The sequence below is a fragment of the Telopea speciosissima genome, chromosome 2 (assembly GCF_018873765.1).
Source record: "Telopea speciosissima isolate NSW1024214 ecotype Mountain lineage chromosome 2, Tspe_v1, whole genome shotgun sequence".
In the NCBI taxonomy this organism is placed as follows: domain Eukaryota; kingdom Viridiplantae; phylum Streptophyta; class Magnoliopsida; order Proteales; family Proteaceae; genus Telopea; species Telopea speciosissima.
Window position 1 is genome coordinate 40,836,265 of NC_057917.1, and position 21,599 is coordinate 40,857,863.

General features: G+C 38.6%; 1 protein-coding gene across 2 annotated transcripts in view; it reads left to right on the forward strand.

Annotated features, from left to right (window-relative positions):
* The first annotated feature begins 239 nt into the window (after positions 1-239).
* The window catches only part of LOC122652094 (serine/threonine-protein kinase ATG1c-like), a 74,864-nt gene continuing 53,504 nt past the window's right edge, over positions 240-21,599 (forward strand). Inside the window, exon 1 of one of the 2 annotated variants that reach the window (XM_043845766.1) lies at positions 240-575. In XM_043845766.1, coding sequence (XP_043701701.1) covers positions 333-575 — 243 coding nt within the window. In that variant the 5' untranslated portion in view covers positions 240-332. The remainder of the gene's footprint in view (positions 576-21,599) is intronic. The other variant, XM_043845767.1, reaches the window with a different exon arrangement.

Here is a 21,599-nt window from a genome sequence, read left to right on the forward strand (position 1 = left end):
GCTCGATAGCATCTTTTATGCGTTTTGCAAATCAAATTCTGTCCCCTCAAAGCATTTTTTATTCTCTAATTGGATACGCAACGATATAAACTAATAGATAATACTGACTCCACTAATCATAAATCTTCCGACAATAATCTCATATTTTGGTTCTATTAAACTACTCATACTCAAATTCAACACATCGTCTATCCCTCTTTCTCTCTCTTTCTCTTTCTCATTCTCGTTCTCATTCTCATTCTCATTCTATCCATTCTCGCAGCTCGAGTTAGGGTTTCGAGCTGGTTGCAGGCGTTGGTTTTCTTTTGTTAGAGATTTCATTGAATGTGTCGATGGCTCAACATTCGAGTAGAGCTAGGGTCGTTGGAGACTACATCGTTGGTCGACAGATTGGATCAGGATCTTTCTCTGTCGTCCGGCATGCAAGGCATCGAGTGCATGGCACGGAAGTCGCGATTAAGGAGATTGTGATGGATCGACTGAGCAAGAAATTACAGGAGAGTCTCTTGTCGGAGATTGATATCTTGCAGAAAATCGACCATCCTAATATTATTCGGTTGCACAATATCATTAAGGTCGGTTTTTATACTCTCTCCCTGTCCTCCCCTTTCGTTTACGATGATTTTTTCGGATTCTTTGTTCAATCGATAGAGTGATTGTTGCATTTAGTTGAAAATTCTTTGCACGTCCTAATGGCATATTATTGGGATGGATGCGGCAGAAAGAGCAGACGACGCAATTATAGTCTCGAATATTGTATTAACTATTTCCTCCCCTAGATAATGATGTATTGCTTATCAAAAAAGGATAGTGTCGTATTTACTTAATTGTGACATCTAAACTATGAATTTTTTACCACTAAATCCTTAGGAAAATTGCATAATTTAGAAGCTTAAATTTCGGAGTTTATGCGATTGAAGCAATGGAAGAAAGTGAAATTTGATGTCATCTGAACTTTGTTCCTCCTAAAAACTAGCAATATATTCCAATGCAAGATTCTGAAATCTGGACAATCTTTCAGTGGATTGTTAGCTTAGTGGATATTTTACGGAAGCATGGTCAACTCTATCTAATGCTGTTGTTGTTCAAGCATAAATAGTCAAAATCTCTTCTCACTACTTTAACTGATCTTCCACTTTTTTCCTTTTTGGATTTTCACCAAGCCTCATTCACATACTTCAACACCTTACAGCTTCAAAGCCTCAGAGCTAAAATATATTCTCATTTTGAACAGTTATACATTAGGCGATTTAATCTCCAAATAGCTTTCCCAAGGGTAAAAATATTTAGTTAAGGGTGAAAGAAGCTTCTGTTGAAGAGAGGTCTCGATTCCACACAAGGCCCAATGGACAGGTAAACTTGTTTCTGTCCAGTAAAGATTCTTTCCATATTGAACTAGATGTTATCCCAGGTTGAACACACTCGAGTGAACTTTGTGGTATTTGAGATGGACTGATGCAGTTGCTGGGAAGAAGAGAAGGCATTAGTGACCTTTTCCTTAGTTAGGAATCAGTCAATAGGCAGGTCATGGGGTTTAAATTGAACTTCTAAATTTTCAATTTTCTATTATTAAGCTGATGATAGGATATAGCCCAAAGTGAAAATTTTAGGTACATATGTTCAATCAGAAATAAAAGAGAATAGAGGATGATGTTACACAAAGAATAATAGGGTGGATGAAGTGGATGAGTGCGTCAGGAGTGTTGTGTGATTGATGTATTCCTGTAAAACTCAAAGGAAAATTTTATAGGACAGTTATACAATCAGCGATGATGTATGAAGTTGAATCTTGGACAATGAAAAAACAAAATATAAACAAACTTAGTGTAGCTGAAACGAGGATGTTGAAGTGGATGAGTGGTAAAACTAGAGAAGATAAAATAAGGAAATGAATAAATTTGAGCTAATATAGGATTAGTTCTGATACATGATAAGTTGCAAGAAAGTCACTTAAGTTGGCATGGACGTTTGCAACGGAGGCCTTTGAATGCTCCAGTATGGAGGGGTGACTTTATTTGGATTGAAGGAGCTAAGAGAGCTATGGTTAGGCCTAAAATAACTCTAGGAGAAGTTTTGAGGAAGGACATACATAACTTAGGACTAGTAACAAATATGGCTTTGAATAAAGCTGATTGGATAAATAGGATGCATATAGCAGGCCCTGTTTAGTCGGGATAAGTCTGAATTGAGTTGTATTATTAAGTCTTTATTATTGGCCTACAGTCCTTAGGAATTTGATTTCACTTTTAATTCTCAGACTATAAGAGAGTTCTAAATGAACTAGGATAGCTCCTATAGCCAAGTTTCGAAATTTCTTGGTTTTGGCCGAAGCTTGGCCAAAACATTGCATGCTTCGGCTGATGGATTTGACAGGGCATTTCGGTGGTCAAATGGCCACATTTTGGTCCAAAACTTCTGGGAAACCCTAATTAATCATCTCTAAACATAATGGAACCTTTAGGTTATTTAAAGAACACCCAAAATGCTACTTTGGTTTCGTACCCTAGGTTGGTAGTGTACAACGTACCTTACTGTATACTTTCTCAAAAATAGCTTATGCTATACATAATTTAGTAATGGAACACATAAATATCAATGAAAACAACTAAAAATATGAATTGCAAATGAAGAAAAACCATTTAATATTTTAAACTATCAAAGTGTTACTACTACACATACAAGTGCTACATTTAAGTGTACAACTAAGATGAAACTCAAAAGACCTATACGAAGCCGTTCCACCAACTCTATGTCAGTACTACATCGAGTTCTGAGAAGGGTTGAAAGATGAGGAAGATTGTTGTCACTGACAAAATTGTTCCTCCGACTATCACAAAAGAAATCCTATGTATGTAGAAACACCCAAAGTCCATTACAGCAGCTTGATAGGTCTCATCATCAACATACTCTCGGTACTCCAACTTATATATATATATATATATTTATCACTGAGTTGGGAAGATGATGTAAATGTAGATCACCGTAGCTGTTTGGTGGATCGGGCTGATATGGTTACTGGGGGACTAGGTATGAGAAGATGCTATCCTCAAAAGATGACACCTTATAATTGACCATCATGAGCAGTGGGGAATGAAGATGATGAAGAGGTATATTGATCAAATCCACCATAACGACCATACCCAACATTGGATATCTCTATGGGAAACATAGGAGTCAAGCCGTCTCCTAGGCATCTAAATATTTTTATATTTGGTATTTCATTTACTTAAGATATTATTCATAAATAAGAAAATACCCCCTATTTGAATCCAATAAAAATAGTTAAAAAATCAAATTCCAAAAGGATAAAAAGTCAACCCCCAGTTCAAGAACAAAAATTGGATTTTCGACGGTAGGTAAAATTTTCAACTTTCTAAAGTTGGGGTTTTTTTCAAATCTAAAAATTTTATAAATCTTAATATAGTAAAACATTGCTAAAAACCAAAAGTGTGGTAAAATATTCATTTGTTTTGATATCTAAAAAAATATTTTTATTCATAGCGATTTTGACAGCTTTTGGGCATACCAATTAAGGTTTGACCGGAACATAACTTCTTTAATATAAATCAGATGTAAGCAATTTTGGATTTGTTGGAAAGCTGATTTTGTGCTCTACTTAATACTAAAAGTCTCATGTAAAAATAAAATTATGTGACTAGTCAAACTTCTTAGAGAACAAGAACATTTCTCTAAATCAAGAACAATTTATTACTTATAAATAAGATCATATTTTCTAAACAGTATAAACCAAATGTGAGACTCATATAAACCCAATGTATGTTTGATTGTTTCAAATTTCCAATAGCTTGGTTCTTCAGTTCTATTGTCTTCTAGTTCTATGTTGATTTTTGATGATTTGATGTGGCTTAATTGATTTTTGATGACTTGATGTGACTTAATGTCATTTAATGTTGATTTTTAATGACTTGAGGAGGCTTAATGTTGATTTTTGATGATATAAGGTATATATTGTAGCATACTAAATAATGTTAGAAAAAGGGGAAATAAAAAAAAACACTTGGGGCGCCTTGGTCGCCTAGGTGATGCCTAGGCGGGCGCCTTATCGCCTAAGCGCTTAGACACCCCTCCATCGCCTTGGGTCGCTTTGCCGCCTTGACAACTATGGTGGGAAATGAGGGTGGACACCATTGCCATGCATGTCCATGCTCACCATATCCATTACTTCGCTCTGGATTGAGGCCTCCAAGTGTGTCGACAAGGAAGAAACATCTATATCCATGTCAATGCTGTCATCCTCCTCTGGTCTGAACTTGTAGCAAAGGACTCTAGATTTACTTGTACGTGTGAGAGCATGTACAACATGGTCAACTTCTTGTGTAGGCGTGTAGCTTGATCAAATTGAACCTCTCCTATGAATCAGATAGGCTCTGGCTCCACCTCCACCTCCACCTCCATCTAGTTGTACTCCTCTCGAAGGGAAGCTAATGGCCATCACCGCCATCAACACCATCATCATCATCATCTCTACCACCAGATAGTGATGGTGTGCAACTGGAATGCAACCAATCCACATTGTCATCATCCCTGCCAAGTTGGGAATTAAAAGGTCAGGTTGTTTATGTGGCCCTCTTGAGAAGCCATGAACTCGTTGACATCGGCATCTATATAACTAGCAATCTTGGAGTCGTGCCTACCACCAGGCCAATCCATCACAGGGTCACCTTGATCCCTTACTTAGTTGTACGGAGGATCCTTCTCATGAGTCCACTTGGAAGATGTTGCTGAGCTCGATTGGGTCTTTGTCATTGTCCATGCCTATACGTATGTGTTGCATCTTCAATCTCATGTTGTTGTGCATATACACCAATTGCTCCAGCCATTTATGACCCAATCAAGGTTCGACAACTCGGGTATCAGAGCCATCTCGGCCCAGCAAAAAACGGAGTTGGGCTGAGATCTCGGCGAGTTTGTGCAATTTTTTTTTATTAGACTCGGAAGCCCATCTCGGTGGGTTTTAGACCTCTTTTGGGTCTGAAAATCGGTATACAACCTATTTTAGGCCATTTAAACACAATGACAATATTAGATTTTGTGAAAACAAAGTCCAAATAGGACTTTACATCGGACCCTTAGTTGGTAGGCTACGACGTATTAAAATAGCATACTATATACATTAATGACATAATTTATGTACATAAGACTCAAACAAAACATTCAATTAATGGGAAAACAACTTAATAAGCATTACAAATGTTAAAGTGAATAAGTGATACATCAAATTGCTTAAGCTTAACAAATAACAATGTTACAAGTTACAACTATCATCACATAAAATTAGATTGAATGACATATTCATTACCCATTTGTCCCACATAGTCTTGCCATGACATATTGTTGCTCCATTGTTGCATATAGTCCTCCACAACATTCGTATAAGAGTTCTCATCCACATATGCCAAGACCCCTATACTAGGGTATAACTGTTCCACAGTGGCGTTAGACTGTTGCCATGAAGGATGAGATCCACTGCTTATGCTACTGTCATATTGAGGAATGTATGGGACTGGGAATGTGGACCCAATGCCAGACTCGTTGCTTTGATAGTCATACGCATGTGTTGACTGGCCAAACTGACCATAGGAACTATATTCAGAACCGGTGCTCTGCTGGCCATAAGCATAGTCATAATGAGGTTGAGATGATTGCCACCACTGATGCTGACTACCAGTATCCATACTCATGCTTCCAGAACTTGTTAGCATGGTGTTCATACTCGTGTCATCATACTGAGGTTGGTTATGTTTGCAACCAATCCTTCTCTTGTATGTTTTTTTGTGGCCACCATGGTCTTGATCTTGTGTGGCATGTGTAAATTGAGACTCACCTGTGAAACACACAGGGTCCTCCTGTGTTCCCACTTCATACTGGTATTGCTCGCGCACCCCCTCATGACGATCATCATAATAACCACCACTCTGCATGCCACCACCACCACCACTACCACCACCACCACCACCACCACCACTAGGAGGGTCATCACCACCAGCAGGGTCATTACCATCACCATCACCATCGCCATCACCACGACCATCATCATCATCATCGGGAGCAGTTCCTGTTGCAGCCTTAAAAGGTCTCGGTGACTGAGAATGTGCACGCCCCTCTTGCGACATATAGTCGTCAACATCTGTATCGGTTTCGGACGCAATGGTGGAGTCGGGCCTACCTCCAGGCTCATCCATCTCTGGTGCACCACGATACCTCACCCACTGGAATAGGGGATCCTCATCATCATCAGAGTCCTCCTGGAATATGTTGGCTAGCTTGATGGGATCTTTGTCATTGTTCTCAAATTCTTCACGTATGTGCCTCATCCTTAGTCTCATATTATAATGCACATACACCAGCTGCTCCAGTTGTTAACTACCCAATCTGTTCCGCCTCTTTGAGTGTATCAATGTGAATGTACTCCAGTTGCGCTCGCACCCAGAGGATGAACAAGTTTGTTAGAGCACTTTGATTGCTACCTTCCTCAGGTTGGGTGAACTTGTACCATAAAGCACCCACCAGTCAGCTGCATTATAAACATAGAATATTAAGAATATGTGCATTGTAAAGGGATAAAATTATAATTCATAAATGTAAAGTTATGCCACATTGCTACCTACCAGGGTCTGCCCTTTGTCTACCCTCCACTGCAGCTTTTCGACTGAAATTTGTTGAAGCCTCTCTGAAGAATTTGATCTATTTTCATTTTAAATTTCAAACAGTGTAAGAGGCATTAGTATTTGCTATTTAGTAAATACATTCCTTTACTGACTACCAATGTACCAAAGTCCCATAGTCTCACCTCATCATTGCAGTCAGATTGTGTCTTGGGATTGACCTCCAACTTCTCAATAACAGCTTCAACTGCCAGTAACAAATCCGTGTCCAGCCCAAGATTATGCGAGTACTGGTACTTTGGATTCAAATAGTATGCTAGTAAAGGGGAAACCACAAATATAAGTTGTTAGTTACTTAATACTTTCGAGTTTTGAATATGTAAATGTAAAAACTCATATAAAGTGTAAAGTATGTTGAAGTGTTGAACTCACCAGCTTTATGCAAGGGATGACTTAAGTGCTTTTCCCATCGCTCATCAATGATGTTAATGTATGAGCGAGCATTTCGGGGTATTGCAGCTCGGACCATTTCCTTCATCTTCTGCAGGGCAGCATATATGTGGGGCAAGGTAGGCTTCTTCTCCGTGTCAACCATTACTGCCACCACTGGCTCTAATATGGCAACAACTTTGTACAAGTCCTTCCAAAATTGATCACTTGCAATGGTCTTTTGTGCTGCTTTCCCTTCTTTTGTCCTAGAACTTGGCCAACTAAACCATTGCTCACTTGTAGACATTGACTTCAGACCTACCACCTTCGACTGAATGCTCTTCAATGCAATGTAATTGGTGGCAAATCGAGTAACACTAGGCCTCACTAAATCCCCTTTGCATTTTTCCCTCATTATGGCTAAAGCATAACCATGGTTATACACAAAGGTGGTCACTTGCCTTGCCCTATTGACCACACCAGCCACTAAAGCTTTTTTCCCCATGTCCTTCAGCATTAAATCAATAGAATGGGCTGCACATGGAGTCTAAAAGAGGCGGATCCTCTTACTCTTCTTGTTCATCAATTTCTCTCCAGCCTTCTTAAAATTAGAACCGTTATCCATCACAATTTGGATAACGTTCTTTGCTCCTGTATCTTCTTCCACCACTTGCTTCAGTAGCTTATACAAGTATGATGCATCCTTGACATGCTTTGATGCATCAATAGCCTTCAAGAAGACAGTCTTCCCATTACAACTCACCATGAAATTTATAATGGACTGTCTAGTAGGTCCAGTCCAACCATCAGCCATAAGAGTAACCCCATATGTGTCCCACTTTGGCTTCAGACCCTCTATGTACTCTTTCACATGGTATAAAATTACGCGATATATCGGCGATATATCGCCATATTTCGTAAATCTCGACATGTCCGAGATACGAAACACTTTCGAAACAAAAAAATACAATATCTCGTCGATATATCGTGGATCTCACGATATATCGCGAGATATTGAAAAAGTGACAAATAGTGTCACACTAAGGCCCCTTTTATACCATATTTCGCAGCTCTCAGGTAGATATTTCGACCGAGAGCTGCTGAAAATCAATTTTTCTCTCTTCTTCCTCATTTTTTGTTTTTCTTCCTCCCTTCCAAGCCTCATCCAAGCATTGTTGAAGCTCCTTGTCGCCGGGAAGACGTCGGAGGGTCATCTAAGCTCATCATCCAAGCCTATTTTCATTATTTAAGGTAAATTCTATTTCTCTAAAACGATTTTTTTAAAAAATACTTTGTATAAATGTTGTTGGATGTTGATGATATTAATATATGTTAGACATCAGAGGCCGATCTCCAGTCTCACGGTGTCGAAATTTTTTTCCCATATGTATTTATTTTTTTTTTTTTCTGGTTTTAAAAATTCATTTTCCTACAACTAAAATAGGAAATAATTGGGGGTAATATGACTTAGATGGTAATGAATTAAATATATGTTAGACACCAATGGCCGATCTACGGCTTCACAGTGTCGGATTTATTTTTCTGCTCTTAAATAATTCTTTTAATTTTCAAAAATTAAGAAAAATATATAAAAAATTAAAAAAACAAAAATAAATAAGGAAAAATATGAGTTTTAAGTTTAAAAAATAATGAAAAAATATGAAAGTTATTTCTATATGTTTTGAGATGCATTGCATGTATATTATGTTTACCAATTTTTGGTTTTGTTGTGTTAGGTCAATACTTATATTAACATTATATATAAAAAATTGGTTTTAATTATGTGAAAAATATAAGGGTTAGGGGAAAAATATTAAATAACTATACAAGTGTATTAGTAATCTAAAAGTGTCAATTGAAGTGCATCTACATTAAGTTTTTTAATTATTTGTGTTACTTACATTGCAGTAAACAAGTATCATTATGGCGGATCGTGATAGACAACGTGCGAAGGGCAAGCAAAAGGTGGGGGAAAGTAGTCAACAAAGGGGGCGGAGGGAACAAAGAGAACAGAGGGAACAAGAGAGACCAGCTAGCCAGCATAAGGGTGACATTGCATGGTTATATGGTACTCCCATTGATGGGGATAAGAGAAAATCTATATGTAACTATTGTCACATGCAATTTATGGGAGGTGGGTCCAGTAGACTTAAACAACATCTGACTGGAGGATTTAAAGATGTTGTAGGTTGTCATATGGTCCCTACTGAAGTAGCCAGGGAGATTGGTGATAGTTTGAGGGGAACAAAGAAGAGGAAGGCTGACAAGCAAAGGATAAGAGAACAACTTGAGGATACAGTGAGGAGTTCGATGGGAGGAGGAAGACGATACAATGATGATGATGATAATGATGACTCCTCCTCCTCTGATGATGACATTGCAGTACCTGATGACATACAAACAACAGAGGATGCTAGGGATTTTAGGCGGACTGTTTCAAGGAGTAGAGTAAGTTTTCAAGATGATCAGCAGAGACAAAGAGTAGGGGGTAGTGGAGGAGCTAGCAGTTCTGGAGGTCCTAGAACTTTGAATCCTTTTAAAAGATCATAAAGTGTGAGGGCAGCCCCAACACCTCTACCAGTACCAGTACCACCATCAACATCTGATTCTAAATTGCATAAGAAGAAAGGAAGCAGTCAACCCAGAATCAAAGGAGTATGGAAGGGGATGAAGGGATTGGTTAAAGAATCAATAGCTAAGTGGATGCTATACCATACCATCCCAGCAAACACTGCACAAGGCCCCCATTATGATACCATGATAGATACCATTGCAGAGGCTAGCCCAGGATTCAAGGGCCCCACCCTATATGAGGTAATGAATGTTTATCTACCTCAATAAAAGAGTGAGATTGATGAGTACATTAGTGAGATGAGGAATATGTGGGAGACATATGGGGTGACTATAATGGCAGATGGATGGACTGGGCCTACAAGAAAGTCCATCATCAATTTCATGGTTTATTGTGATGGGAGGACAGTGTTCCTCAAATCTGTGGATGCATCCAAAGAGATAAATGATGCAAAATATATTTACAGATTGTTAAAGGAAGTAGTGGAAAAAGATGTGGGTATTGAGAATGTTGTCCAGTTATGAGCAGACAATGGAAGTAATTTCAAGTGGCCGGTGAGAAGATGATGAACAATAGTAAGTACCGGCTCTTCTGGACTCCTTGTGCAGCCCATTGCATTGACTTAATGCTAAAGGATATGGGAAAGTTAAAGTTGGTGAAGACTGTGGTTGAAAGTGCAAGACAAGTCACCAACTTTGTATACAACCACTCCTATGCATTTAATCTATTGAGGGAAAAATGTGGGGGTGACTTGGTTAGGCCTGGCATCACAAGATTTGCCACCAACTATATTGCCCTCAAAAGTATTGAGACAAAGAAGGCCGGGCTGAGAAGTATGTTTGCTTCTGAAGAGTGGTTTGGATGGAAGGGTTCCAAGACTGCAAGTGGGAGGGAAGCACAAACAACGATGTCATCTGAGGACTTCTAGACCAAACTAAGCAAAGTGGTGAAAGTTTTGGAGCCAGTAGTTAAAGTTTTACATGTTGCTGACTCCGCTCTGAAGGGCCCAACCATGCCAGTCCTATATGCTGCAATAGACTTGATGAAAGATAGTGTCTACAATGTGGCTCCTCGCAGTAGCAACCACTTCTTAGATATCATCAATGCTCGCTGGGAGAATCAACTTATGCATCCACTGCATAAGGTTGGTGAGTAAATTTGTTTTATGTTTACTAATTCGTAGTATTATTATTTACTAATTACTTATGCATTTGACAATACCTCTATTCTATATGTCATATTTCAGCATACAACTTGAACCCTAAGTATTAATATAACAATAGGCTTGGGTTGGAAACTCAATTTATTGATGCTGTGAAACAGGTAGTGAAGAAGTTGGAGCCAGATGGTGCACTACAAGCAATTTGCAACAATGAGGTGAGTCTTACAATTCATTTGAAAACTCAACTTATTGATGCTTTCAAACAAGTAGTGAAGAAGTACTTATTAATTTTCCACATGGGTGTAGATCAAGGTATTTAGGGATGCATTGGGAAGTTTTAGAACTGAGGCTGCGATACAAGGCAGAGCACGTGGTGATGCTGGTAATTCTTTTAAGTTTTAAATTACATATGTATTGAAATTTGAAAAAGTTGAAACAACATTTGACATGTCTTTTTTGTTGTAAACTTGTAATGCAGCTGAATGGTGGGTGTTGTATGGGGAATCGGTTGAGAACTTAAGAAGAATAGCAATTAAAGTCCTTGCCCAAACATGTTCTGCATCTGGTTGTGAGAGGAATTGTAGTACCTTTGCACTCATCCACTCCAAGAGGCGCAACAGATTGGGGTCTCAACGTTTATCTAACATGGTGTATGTGCACTACAACTTGAGGCTGAAACTGCAACACATACGCATGGGACATGAGGGATAGAGGGGCACTATTGATCTCGCTGACATCTTTCAAGTTGACTCAGACGATGAGGATCCTATTGTGGATTGGGTGAAGGATAGAGGTGAGCCAGTGTTGGATGAGGAGGGAGGTAGGCCCGACCCCTTGATAGCTTCTGAGATTGGTGCTGATGTGGATGAGTATATGGCTGACGAGGGTCAGATACATGCACGGGAAGCCTCACCCATACCATTCCAGCCCATTAGTGGCAATGTTGCTGATGATGAAGACTGGTCTAAGTCCTCAAATGATGATGATGGTGATGCTGGTGGTGGTGGTGGTGGTGATGCTGGTGGTGGTAATGCTGGTGAAGAATTTGACGGCATGCGAGAGCGTTATGTGGTAGGCCAGGATACGGCGCCTGTAGAGCCGCTTCGATTCACTGGAGAGACAGTTGGATCATGCCACACAAGATACGGACCACGGAGCACGTGCCCCGCACCCCCACCCTCAGGACGCCCCCTACAACCATACAGCAGGAAGCGTAGGGGTCGATAGACACAGTTGCAACCTGATTGCATGGACATTGATGACCTATCTAGCTCTGTTGGTGGTTTAAGTATGGGTGATAGGGAGGGAGGACCAACTGGACATTGGCGTGCCACATCTTTTGACGCACATACCACTCCATTGGCATCGGATTATGGTGCATCACAACCTTACGGTGGATATGGATCATCATATGGGCAGTTTACTGGGGTAAGGGACTATGACTACCAGTCCCAGGGACATATTGGATCATCTTTTGTAGATGACATCTTTGCATACCCTAGCGGGACTAGCTACCAACCTCACCAGCCATACATGCAGCCAATGCCAACGCCTCTTGCGCCGGCGCCGACGTCGACGTCATATCACAGTGGATCATCTTCTTCAGGGACTGGATCGATTGGTAACCCTAGTTTATATCCTAGGATTGGATACCTATAGTATGTTGATGACTCCATTTACATGACACTTGTGGATGACTACACTCGTTTCTGCTCCGATTCTATACCGTGGTCCACATATGTCCTTCAAACAGAGAACAATGGACGTCGACTCCAGCGGGATATGAGTGGGATTGATCCAGGGAGGCACAACAACTATTATTAGCACTTGTAACTTATAAGTTGTAATTTGTGAACTTGTGAAGTTGTGACTTTGACACTTTCTGTATTGCCTTTAAGGCTTTAAGCATTTGAGCTATTGAGTTTTGACTTTTGAGTTATTGACTATTAATGTATTATGGAGTTTATGAGAATATAATTATGAATTATGTATTATGAGTTTTAATTAGTTTGTTTACATTTCTTTTATGTCTTTAAGACTTTACCTGCCTAACCAATGTGTATTTAACCAAGGTTTATACATTAGGGTCGACGACCGTATGTCAATCAAGGGTGCAAGCCCAAAACACCAATTTCAATTCATATTTTTGCAATTTTATGGTTTAAATGTGTTTATTTATCTTAAATAAGGGTGTCCATGAAGTTTCAGGCCTAGATATGGCCAAATAACCCCCGAGATGGACCCCTGAAATATTGCAGAAAAAATGCAATATTTCGGGAATATTTCGCAATATTTCGGATATCTCGGTGGGCCCGAGATACCGATATATCGCGAAATATTAAACCTTGCTCTTGACCACACTTCCTATCAAGGACTTTTTCCCCATGTCTTTCAACATGAGTTCAATGCAGTGGGCTGCACATGGGGTCCAAAACAGGTAGTACCTGCTGTTGTTATTTGTCTCCTCCCCTGCCTTTTTGAAGTTACTAACGTTGTACGTCAGCACTTTGACAATGTTCTGTATCACCACCTAATGTAGAAGAGGTTCAGCTGAGAACCACTCTACAGTAGGATCGATAAACCCATAAGCTCAAAATAGAAACAAGAGCAGAATGAGAAAGTATATGAAATCAACCAAACCAGCCAAAGGAATTCTCCCAGCCTTGGATCGAATGATGCTTGTATAGGGTTGAAACATTGCTGAATGTTTCAATTGATTCTGATGGTTGTGCTGGAAGATAAGACAGCAACTCCCAAAATAGAAACTAATTCTCTGCAGGCCAAACCAGCCATGTGATGGTGATCAAACTTGGATCGAGTGTAGGATCCATGGAAATGAAACTCTGCTGCAACTTTGAGTCAGATCTGACAAAAGGTTGGAGAGATCTGAGTTGGTGATGGAATTAGAAGGTTTAGGCTGTAGAGCAAACCAGCCCACAGAATGGGCTCAAACTGGGATGGAGTAGCCCCCTTGTAGGTGTGACTCAGTTCTCAAAATTCTGCTGGAGACAGAGTGCAGGTCTTCAAGATATGGTGGTTCGACTGGGGCTGGAAGCAGGAGCAGCAACAGGCCAGCCTTAAGGTGGTTCGATCCTCCTTACTGAAGAACAGCCGCAGCAACAGCACTGGAGCAGCAGCAGTAGCACTCGAGTGATCTTCTCAATGGATGGAGCAGTCACAATATCATAGCAGCACTCAGAGATTGATGGAGAGGCAGAGAGGATGGAGAAATAGAAAATAGAAGGTTGGGGGATAGATGGATTAGGCTCTCTCAGCCAGGCTCCTTCAGCCCTTCAAGTCAATCATTCAAGTTGAGAAGAAATCACACTTGCAGCAAAGCAAAGCAATATTTTCATTCATCATAATCAAATCGTGGGGGGCTTCTAAAAGCCATTACAAATATATGGAGGGCAAAGCTTGCTCCTCAAGAAAGAAGAAAATAGAAACTAACTAAACTAAACTAAATAAGAAACTAAAATAGGAGAATATGCACCCAAATTACTATTCTCGTGAACAGTAATGCATGTTACTATTCAAGTGAACAGTAATTCGTGAACAGTATTTTCTGACTTTTATTTTTGTCATTTTCTTCAAGCTTTGATCTGCATCACCACCTCTTGGACCAGTTCTTTTAACAACTTGTATATATATATATTGCATCCTTCCTAGTGCTGTAAATGGCTCGGATTCGGCTCGGATTCACTACTATCCGAATCCGAATCCGTTTAGCGAATGCAATATCCGAATTCGATCTGATATTCGACGGAAATTTAAAAGGTATTATCATATCTGAATCCGAGAGGTTATCGGATATCCGGATATTATCCGATCCGATAAACTCTCCGATTTGTGAACATTACAATTATGGATTTCAGACTCCGATTACCGATTTCTGACTCCGATTACTGATTTCCGACTCCGATTACCGATTACCGATTACTGATTTTCGACTTCGATTACCTGTTTTATTAAACTACTGCCTATTCTTAGAAAGGTGTCGTTTTGTTTTTTAAATTGGATTATCATTAATTAGATGGTGGATTAATGGATAGATTGATCCTGTTATCTTCAAATCAAACCTCAAAATGAAGCTTTTTACACCATTGTCATTTGAAAACTATACAATTCCATGGTAAATAGTAATACTCTTCACCAAATGTAGGTAATAAAGCTCAAAATGACAATAGTGTAGATTGAACTTGTGATTTTCAAATCAAACCCCAAAATGAAGCTCTTCATGTGTTCAACAAATCCTTAAGCATGAGTTCAAAGTAAAAAACTAGCAAAACCTTGTTCAAAGACAAACACCATAGTATTTTGCAATTCTAAACTAAACTACCGGAAATAAACGATTACACTAGTACCCTTGTAAATAGGATTTCACATTTAAATACACTGCAAGCTTGTCATTAGTTTGTGCTTCAAACAATGAAGCTCCATTGATAACAATTCCAACCAATTTGAAAAGTGGAAACCATCTGCCTGCAATAGAAATATGACAAGCCTTAGCAAATGATCTTATCTACTTGATTCACAATCTATTAATAAACTTTTATTAAATGGTATGAGCAATATCTATAAGTTACTTCAAGAAATGAGCCCATTGATTCTTAGTAGCAACCCATCACCACAATAAGTTACTTGCTATAAATAATATCAAAGGTTACCACTTACCAGTAGTAGAAATAACACCAACAACTAACACCCTGGTAGTCATGCTCATACATCCACAGTGGAATCTGATCCATTAAATATAACAAAAATTGCCCAAATTAGTAAGAAAACAATAAGTTTATACCATGTACATTATAAATATTAGAAGAGATAAAATTATTAACTTTGTAAATACTTACCAGCTTTAAATGATGACAACCAATCTCTCAAGCAAATTAAAGCTTCAACCACTTCCGAAAGTAACGATGAGCGAGATTCAGTAATGTATCTACCTCCTCCAATACTAAAGGCAGATTCTGATGCAATTGATGAAGCTAGAACTGCCAAGATATCACGAGCCATTCTAGAAAGGATTGGAAACTTGGGGCCATTGGTTGTCCACTAATGTAAAATATCAAAGCAAGAATCATTGTCCACGTCGGGAAATAAACTTTCTTCCAGGTATTGATCCAATTCAGACTTTGGGGGTTGCATTAAATTACTGCACTTTTCAGCTACAAATTTCTTGAAATCATTATTATAATTTTTTTTCTCTTTCTGAGAAATTCCATCACAAGGTTCTTTGCAATTATCAACACTTTCATAGACATCTCCAACAGATTGGGTACAAGAACTACCATATTTACTTACATACTCAGCATAGAGGTCTGCCACATCAAATTTAATCTATGAAACATAATGTTCACCATGGTAATTCCCCCAAATCCTGCGCATGCAAAATCTAATGAGTGTCATCTTGTAGCGAGGATCAAGAATAGCCCTGAGCGTCATAAACAAATTAACACCTTTCCAATACTTCTCATATTTTAATCTCATGGTGATGGCCATAGAACTAATACAATCATCTTTGCTCTTTTCCCATCCTCGTATCTTTGAAAGATTATCACCCACATCTTTAAAGTAGTAGGATACTTGTAGCCCGACATGTGCATAGTGGCATCATAAAAAACTTCTAAACACTGTTCAATTTTTTGGCACTTCTCCCACTCCTCTTCAGTTGGCAAAGTATTGAAACTGTTATCCAATTCTGCCAGATGTTCAAATGCTACTTTCATCTTTAAAGCATTATGAAGCATGTCATAAGTGGAATTCCATTGAGTTTGAACATCCAAGGAGACACTTTTTTTATCAGACAACCTGCATTGAGACAAATCATTATTCCATTCTCAAATCTTGATGGTGATGCATTTATCCACTTAACCATGTGTCGAATCTTTATCAATGCATCTCTAATCTATACCAATCCATCTTGTATAATAAGATTCATAATATGTGTACAATATCGCGCATGAAACAACTCTCCATTCCCTATCAATGCTTCTTTTCGACTAATCCACTCCTTTAGATGTTTTATCATAACATCATTTGTAGATGCGCTATCCACTGCAATGGAGCAAACCTTCTTGTCAAGATTCCAATTTAACAGTTGAGCCTTTATGTGCTCACTAATAGCCTCTCTAGTATGATGGGTTGGAAGCTTCTTATAAGAAAGGATCTTCTTTTGTAAGTTCCACTCATCATCAATATAGTGACACGTCAAAACACAATAACCAAGATTTTGGTGTTTTGCTGTCCATAAATCTGTAGTGAAACTAACAGTAGAAGACAACTTGTCCAACTCCTTGTATAATTTTCCCTTCTCTTCTTCAAAGACATCCGTAACATCTTTTTTCACTGTATTCCTTGAATAAAACTTGAACATGGGATTTAGACTTTTTGCAAATATCTGAAAATATTCATGCTCAGCCATGTTGAGTGGATAAGCATGCTTAGCAATCATCCTAGCAAAATGCTTTTGGATGAGCTCAGGATCATACTTATAATTTCCTAACTTAGAAGACTCACTTGTAGTACTATTTGTTACTGAAAGAAGTTGTTGACCAACATCTTTATGGGTCCTTCTACTACAAGTTTTTTTATGGCTACTTAAGTGAGATGTCCCCAAAGTACTTAAACCATTAAAAACTCTTCCACAATGCTTACATGTAGCAGTCACCTTGTTACTATCATGAACAACCCTATCAAAGTCATTCCAAATTACTGATGTAGTTTTTCGACGTTTGGGTTGTGAGCTTTGTGTTTGTGCTCCATCCACATGAGTACTTTTCCCCCCTTTCTCATTCTCTTTATTTGGACTAGTCTCCTCATTCAAAATGACATCCTTACTCCTCTTATCATTAGTACTAGATGGAGCGACACCACTGCCAGGTATAGTAGCTAATGCAGTACTGCAATGAAGATCATTCATTTATAATCTTTATAGTTAGACAATTATCAAGTGTTAACAAATACTTAAAAAAAATAGTAGCATTGTCAAGTATCTACTACAAATACACATATTAGAACGTAATTACAAAACTAAAACCCTAAAACTGAAATATTCAACCAAATATATGTTCAAAACCAATATTAACCCATGACTACTTTTAGTAATTTGATAAGGAAAGTAGCCTACCTCTTAGAGAAACCCACACTCCCACTTTCTTGGGCACTTCCAATCCTTGTTCCTAGCTCAAGTCTTCCAAAAATCAGTCTTGAATCAAGATTGTTCAACCTAAAAACAAATGAGGGAAGAGAGAAAAATTAAACAGGATGTACTTGGGATCTATAGAGGAAATTCATGTCTCTCACATGGATTTAAACATGTACCTATGCTTTAATTAGCAATTACTCCAAAAATTCATAGGGCTCAAGAATAGTAAAAAATGCTCATAAACAAATAGCAAAGCCTTCTTGAGGTAAATTGAATAAATTACTAAATGTGGACAACTTAATTGCAAGATATCATCTCATTAAATGTACATGAGTGATATTCGAGGGAGACCACTATAATTCCGGATAAGGGAAACCATCTAAAAAGAGACTAACATCAACTTATCACTCAACTGACCAAGACTCGGAGAAAAAGAAAATGTAAATAATAATGCACAGCAAGAGAAGGGCAACCAAAATTCAATGTGGCACACTATTAACTAGGGGTGTAAATGAATAGCCGAAATCCGTTTCCGTATCCGTGTTCGTATCCGTTTAGCACCATCCGAATCTGTCTGAAAGCTAAACGGATGCGGATACGGATAGGCTATAGCTATCCGAAAAGCTATATTTACATGTAAACGGATAAAATATCCGATCCGTATCCGTTTAGCACTATCCGAATCCGTCCGATAGCTAATCGGATGCGGATGTGGATATAGCACTATCTGAGCCGAATCCGATCCGTTTACAGGCCTACTATTAGCAATATTCTTGCCCCAAACACCTAGGATGTCAAGAAAGTGTTTAGTAGCCACCCCCTAGGGGGGAAATAGAAGAATTTAGAACTCAGAAATGTTTGAAGCATATGCAATAATCATTTTTCATTAATTCAAATTATTATGGCAAGGGGAACAGAGTTTAAATTTAAACTATGAAATGCTGAAGACAAGGGGAAAAACCAAATATAAGGTAAGAATTGAGGTCAACCAACATGTTAGACATGCGCAGTCCAAAAGGCCTAAAATCCATCCAACCATTCAGATTGTCCACATCATTGCTTCACTTAAATTTTGCAGCCTTTTATCCTGTAAAGAGGCACTGAAATATTCTTGAATTTTCCTAAAAACAGAGTTGAAAGAGTAACTGTCATGGCCATGGCATAATGATATAAAACAGAACCTTCCCATATTGGCATTTGATCACTTAAGTGGAACAGAAACTTTTAGCTGCCAACTTAGCTGCCATGTGTGATAAACTTGTACTGATTCAAGAACAAGAATATTTTGTCACAACCACCAACAAGACCTTGAGATTATACTGTGTCAATCGAATACCTTCATGTGTGCTGGCATGAATCCCATACATATTTCATGCATGCCTACGATACTCCAACCACTACTCTGCCCTCTCCTATAACCCTGAATTTTCAAACATCTATTTTGCCGATTTATACTCCATCCCACATAGCAGTGGGTAATACTTTTCTGTCCATGAAATCATCCTCTCTAAAATACTTGCCCTTGACAATTTTTTGCAAACAAAGAATCAGGGCAGGTTAGTAAACACCAAGCCACTTTGGCCAGCATTGCTTGGTTTAAGCATATCAGTCTTTTGTTTTTTTTTTTTTCATTTCTTGCACAGTTGCTTTAAGATGACAATTGGCAAAATCCAAGTGAAAATATTGCACCAAGAACCAGCTCAACTAAGTTATCTAACAAGAACTATATACTGAACTTTTAATACACTGTAGTAAGAATATTGTTACAGAACCAAAACAAGAAACACAAGCATGCTATAAGGATCCAATATTCCATTTACTATATACTGAACTTTTAATAAACTGTAGTAAGAATATACAGTATAGAATGTTTCAGAGATCCATGTCGATGGTGCAGCCTGGGTGCTTCAACCCAGTTCCAGTCGTTTCTTGAGATGTCTGAAGTCATACTCAAACAAGAACATATTTTCAATATACACTACAAAATCTGTCAAATTGTGCCCAAAATGATTTGGAAGACTAGATCTGGAATGAGAACTGAGAAGTATCTTTTGGTATATCACAACAATACCTATACCAAAATTAAGAATGTAATAATGGCTCCAGGGCAACTTACAATGAAAGACATATTAACTCTACCTATTGCACAGCTGCATGTATAAGTTTTAATAAGTTAATCCAAGCATACACAGAAAATATTCAAGCACATATACTGTTCTCCCTGACCTTCAAAAATCCAACTGAATTCCTATATAGCGCTTTTAAGTAGGAAAATCGTGTACATATGAACGGAGGAACATATAGGACCAGAGGTAACATAAAATGATACCTTGAGTTGCTTGGCAACATCTCTAGCAGAGGATCCAGAGATTTCAATCCAAGTTTTCAAGAACAGTGCACAAGCTGACAGCATAAACACAATATAAAACAGAGCATGTAAGGGATTGGCTGCCATATCCGCCAAGCTGTAAGGATATTGCAATTTGTCAAGTGACAATAAATAGCATCAGAAAAGGCCAAGGAACAAAAATTTTCACAGGTAACTACTCGCACTGGCAGGGATGCAACACTCTGCCATATTAAAGAACATCCGAAGAATAAAGAAACAGAGAAAATCAATGAGATGCTTTAAATCACCTTGATGGGATATAGTATGCAATTCCAACTACTCGGCTTGAAGATTAACAAGTTCAGAGAACTAATTAGACCCAACTTTACCAGCAAATGAGGCGAAGAACTTATTTAACACACAGAACAGGCTCAGAAGACAGAACTTGCCGCTGCCGGTTGCGCGTGTGTCACTGTCGGTGAGAGTCGAGAGGGTTGTGTGTGTGCCGTTGCTGGTGCCACTAAGAGTCGAGAATCGAGAGTGAGTAACCTTGAGGCTTGAGGCTTGAGTGCAGAGTGCCGACGCCGCTGAGGGCTTGAAGCGTTGAGACTTGAGAATCGAGAGTGAAATAGGGAAGAAGAGAATAGGGATTACTCGATTAGGGTTACAGCCCTAGTTTTAGGTTAAGAGTTAGGATCATATTACAAAAATAACCTTATAAACATACTAATAATAAGGGTAATATAGTAATATTTATATATTTTTACAAAAAATATTAAATAATCATAATTTACAATCGGATAACAAATTATCCGATTATTATCCGACTCCGAATAGAACTATCCGACTTCGAATCCGATTAGCTTTCGGACGGATTCGGATATTTTTCGGAAACCAAAATTCCGGATTTGGAACCTCCTAAACGGATTCGAACTCGGATCGGATTTGGATTTTCGGCTATCCATTTACAGCCCTAATCCTTCCTTTCCTTGGATGCATCCACTGACTCAAGGAACATAATCCTACCATCATAGTATTCTATACAGATGATTATGGATTGTCTAGTGGGTACAGTCAAATCATCATACATAACAATGACACCATAGTCTGACCATGTCCCTTTAAGGGTCTCTGTACTCCTATAGCTCATTTCCCTGCTGGGGGCAAATACACGTTCATAATTTCATAAGAAATCACCCCCTCACTCCTTCCCCAGCCTTCCATACAGTGTCTAGCATATTTGATAGTAGGTTATCTCAGTAGTATTTGCTGGGATAATGTGGTGAATGAACCACTTCGACACGACGTCACCCACTTTACCCTTCTAATCTGAC